The following is a 3,885-nucleotide window of genomic DNA, read 5'->3' on the forward strand; positions in this document are numbered from 1 at the left end:
TCACGGGTATTGGAGACCAACGATGTCACGCAGGCGGTGGGATCAGTCAACGTCGCCACGTCAACACCGTCTAATCCGTCTTCTTCTCCTTCGCCGCCGTCAACCTCGCCATCGCCGCCATCATCATCGTCATCATCGTCGCTGTCCGCGCCTAATTTTGATAGCTCCGACGCGGCCGCAACGCCAGCTGCCGCCGTACCGGCGCCTAGTAGCCACGGCCGCTGCGCTGACGGCAGCCGGTGGCGGCGCCAGCTGCTGATGGATGCCGTACAGGTGCTGGGGCTGCTGCAGCACGATCGTCTCAGCGCCTCCCTGCCAGGCGAAGGCGTCGCTGGCGGCGTCGCCGGCGGCGGCGGCACTGCTGTGGAGGCGGCGGCGGATATCCGTAACCGTCGGTCAGCTCTGTGGGAGTTGCTGATGCCGCCGCTGATCCGCGCCTGCGACTCCCGAGACCTGACGCTGGAAGACAAGTTATTGGTGCTGGAGGGCCTTACGGGTGCACCTCGCGGCGACAGCGGTGGAGCTGCCGCCGCCGCCGCCCCCGCAGCTACGCATCGGCAGCTGGCGGAGCAACTGATTGACTCCATATCCTCATGGCTGATACGGCAGGCACCAGCGGCACAGCCGCCTGACGCCGCCGGCGCTGCAGGCAGTGGCAGGGCAGGGGGGGATGGGACTGGTCGGCCAAGTCCAGCTGCTATGCCAGCGGAGGCTGTGGAAATATACAGCCGGACCGTCGCCGCCATGCGGGGTCTGTCGTACAGCTCCCACCCAGCGCTGGCGCAGCTGGCGGCCGTATTCACGCCCTGGCTGGAACGCAAGCAGCTGCAAGACCTCCTAGCCGCGGCGCTGCGGCTGGAGGAGCTGCGACGTCACGCCGCCGCCGCCGCAGGCGGCGGCGGCGTCGCAGGCCCGAATGCATCGACGGCGGAGGCGGCGGAGGCCGAGGCGGCGGCAGCAGCAGTGGAGGCGGCGGCGGTCAAGGAGCGGCTTTTGCGCGCGCTGCAGCGGGCGGCGCCGGATCAGAGGCTGACGACGTTCTGCCACCTGGCCCAGAGCGGGGCTGTGGGAGATGGCGCTCTGGTGGAGGCCGTGGTGGACCTGCTGCTGCAGGACATCGCGGTGCGTAGGGGGCCGTGAATGGCCGTGCATGGGCTCGATTAAGAAGGACTGCCGTACAGTCGTACCTCAGCAAAAATCAAAAAGTGTGCTTGGAGGCTTGTGCCCCAGATCTAACAGTCGCGGGGATGCGGGACAGGCACCGTGGATCACGTGTGTTACGGGTCGTGTGTACGGCGCCGCTGCTGACCTTGGCGGAGGAGACGGAGCACGGGGGCCTGCTGTACCGCCGCCGCCGCCGCCGCCGCCCGATTGGCCAATTATTCAAGTCGTTACATCACATGTATAATATGTGCTGAGCTTCCACACGCGTCGATCATTTGCCTGCCTGCCTGCCTGTCTATCTGTCTGTCCATCTGTCAGGCTCCAGGCCTTAGCGCCTGAAACCTTTACCTCGATTTCGCTGCCGTATAATTATTCACTGCCACGCGCCCATCCCGCCCGGTCAGGCTTTTCTGCCCTGGGAGCATGTAAGGCTTCTCAAGGCCGTAGCTATGCTGGCAAGCAGCGGTTGTTCCGCCACCGCCGCCGCCGCCGCGCCGGCCGCCTCCGTGGCCGCTGTCGCCTCAGCGGCGCGCGGTCAGTCTGTCGCGGAGCTTGTGGCACGCATCGCGGCGCGGCTCAAATCGCGCACTGACGACTACAGCAATCAGCAGCTTGCAACCGTGCTGCCGCTACTGGAGCGACTGACCGCCGTCGGCTGTAGCGTGGACCGGGCTGTAGTACCTGCGCTGCAGCGCAGCCTGCTGCAGCGATTGGCGCAGCCGTCGTGTGGTCTTCCTGAGGCGGCGGCGGTGCTGCAGCGCCTGGCGGCAGCGGCAGCGGCGGCAGTGCCGTCGCGTGCTGGCGTTTCGTACGCGGACGCGGCGACGCCTGCGGATCGAGAGGTGGACGGCCTGATCCGGCTGCTGCACGCCATCGCAGATGCCGTGCTCCGGGCGCCAATGGAGGGCTGCGTCGACGGAGACGCCAGCGGCGGGTACGGCAGCCACACAGGCCAGGCACGGGCCGGCGCCGTCGGCTTGCGTAACCTGGCAGAGCAGCACCTGGAGGTCCTGGCGGGCTTCGCAGCTCTGGGCTATAACCGCAGCAGTAGCAGTAGTAGCGGCAGTAGTATTAGTGGCAGCAGTAGTGGCAGCAGTAGCGGCGGCTGGCGCTGGGCTGCTTTGCTAGAGCGGACGCATAGCCTGGTCCGGAGCCAGCTACACCGTGACGCAGCGGCGCCTCTGTGGCGGCAGCGGCAGCAGCAGCAGCAGCAGCAAGTGGCTCACGGGCGCCAGCTGCTGCGGCTGCCGGAGCTGCAGGAGGTCCTAACAGATCTGCAGCGCCAGAGCGCTGCTGCCGCCGTGGCGGCAGCAGCGGCTGGTGATGCGGCAGCGGCAGCGGCCGCCAAGGCAGCCGCCGCCGCCGCCAACCAGGCTGCAGCCCGGGAGGCCCTTCGGGAGGCTATCACTGAGGCGGCCAGGGCGGGACGTAGGGCAGCTAAGAAACGGGCCGCCGTGGAAATGATGCGTGCCGGTGCCAGTGTGGGGCCAGGTGTGGTGTCGAGTACGGCTCGGCGGCATGGAGTTGTGGCTGGAGGAAGGTCCGAGTATGGATGGCATGAAATGACGCCCGAGGTAAAGGTTGCCATTGAGGAGATGAACGCTGAAGTGGCAGAAGCAAAGGCGCGAGCGGCGGTGGCAAGTGCGAGGGCGTTCGCGGCATCGACAGCGGATGCTGCTGTGCGCAGTGCAGAGGCGGCGAAAGCTGCAGCGGCGGAGGCGGCGGAGGCGGCGGCCGCGACGGCTGCAGCTGCAGCGGCGGCGGAGGCCGAGGCAGCGGAGCAGGTGGCGAAGGCGAGGCGGGTGGAAGCGGAGCAGGCGGCAGCGGTGGCCGCGGCAGTTTCGATGCAGCGGTTTTGGCTCCGAACCCTCGATGTGATGTTGGGCGTTGACGCTTTGCCCCTGGACGTGTTGGCAATGTGTGGCGAGCTGTTGGAGGATCTGTTACTTGATGAGTCCGGAGGGATAGCGGAACGCGAAGACGAAGCAGGAGAGCAAAGGGAGAGGGAGGAGCAGGAGGGGGAGGGGGAGGGGGAGGGGGAGGCGGAAACTTTGGAGGACATCGACTGGGGCTAGCGCCAGTTGAGTTGGCGGGCCCTTGATGAAGATTGGGTGACCGATTGGTTGAGTTGGCCAGCTGCATGATACGGTGCCAGCTGCGTGCGCCATGGCATGTGGCTTGGCTGTCGGGTGGGGGTTCCGTGCCGATGTGTGTATATGTGTGTATGTGCAAAATTCGTTTAGGGCATTTGAAATTAGGAATAATAACCAGCGGAGGCAGTTTGGGAAGTCCTAGTAGTATTAGTAGTATTAGTAGTAATAATACTGCAGGATAGCTCATGTGCAGGCACCGGCCCGACTTGTCGCGGATGTTTTGCTGCGGCTAGCTATATCGCCTACCTAGATTGGCCCCCTAATCCGGGGGGAAGGGGCGTTTAAGGCCGGATGGAGGTGACCCCCCCTTGCCGAGGACCTGGATGCCTGACCCAGCCCGCCGTTGACAGCGCTGACCCCCGTCATGGCAGCAAGGCAGAACGACGGGGCATTCCAGAACTGATTGGACAACAGCATGAACACAGCCATGGTCTAAGATGTGCGAACAGGCGAATCACGCACAACTCGAAGCAGCAGTGTCCTTCAATTCATGCGAACAATGTCTTCGGACATCACATTTGGTGGGTTTAGGTTACAAGATACAAGTTACAAGTTCCGCACGAGTGTC

General features: G+C 65.0%; 1 protein-coding gene across 1 annotated transcript in view; it reads left to right on the plus strand.

Moving 5' to 3' along the window:
* VOLCADRAFT_88634 (uncharacterized protein) overlaps window positions 1-3,239 on the plus strand; it is a gene marked incomplete at both ends in the record, with an annotated part of 20,366 nt that extends 17,127 nt beyond the window's left edge. The window contains 3 exons of the mRNA XM_002948170.1: window positions 34-1,122; window positions 1,569-2,171; window positions 2,358-3,239. Coding sequence (XP_002948216.1) covers window positions 34-1,122; window positions 1,569-2,171; window positions 2,358-3,239 — 2,574 coding nt within the window. The remainder of the gene's footprint in view (window positions 1-33; window positions 1,123-1,568; window positions 2,172-2,357) is intronic.
* Between the last annotated feature and the right edge of the window lie 646 nt (window positions 3,240-3,885).

Source organism: Volvox carteri (assembly GCF_000143455.1).
Source record: "Volvox carteri f. nagariensis unplaced genomic scaffold VOLCAscaffold_9, whole genome shotgun sequence".
In the NCBI taxonomy this organism is placed as follows: Eukaryota; Viridiplantae; Chlorophyta; class Chlorophyceae; order Chlamydomonadales; family Volvocaceae; genus Volvox; species Volvox carteri.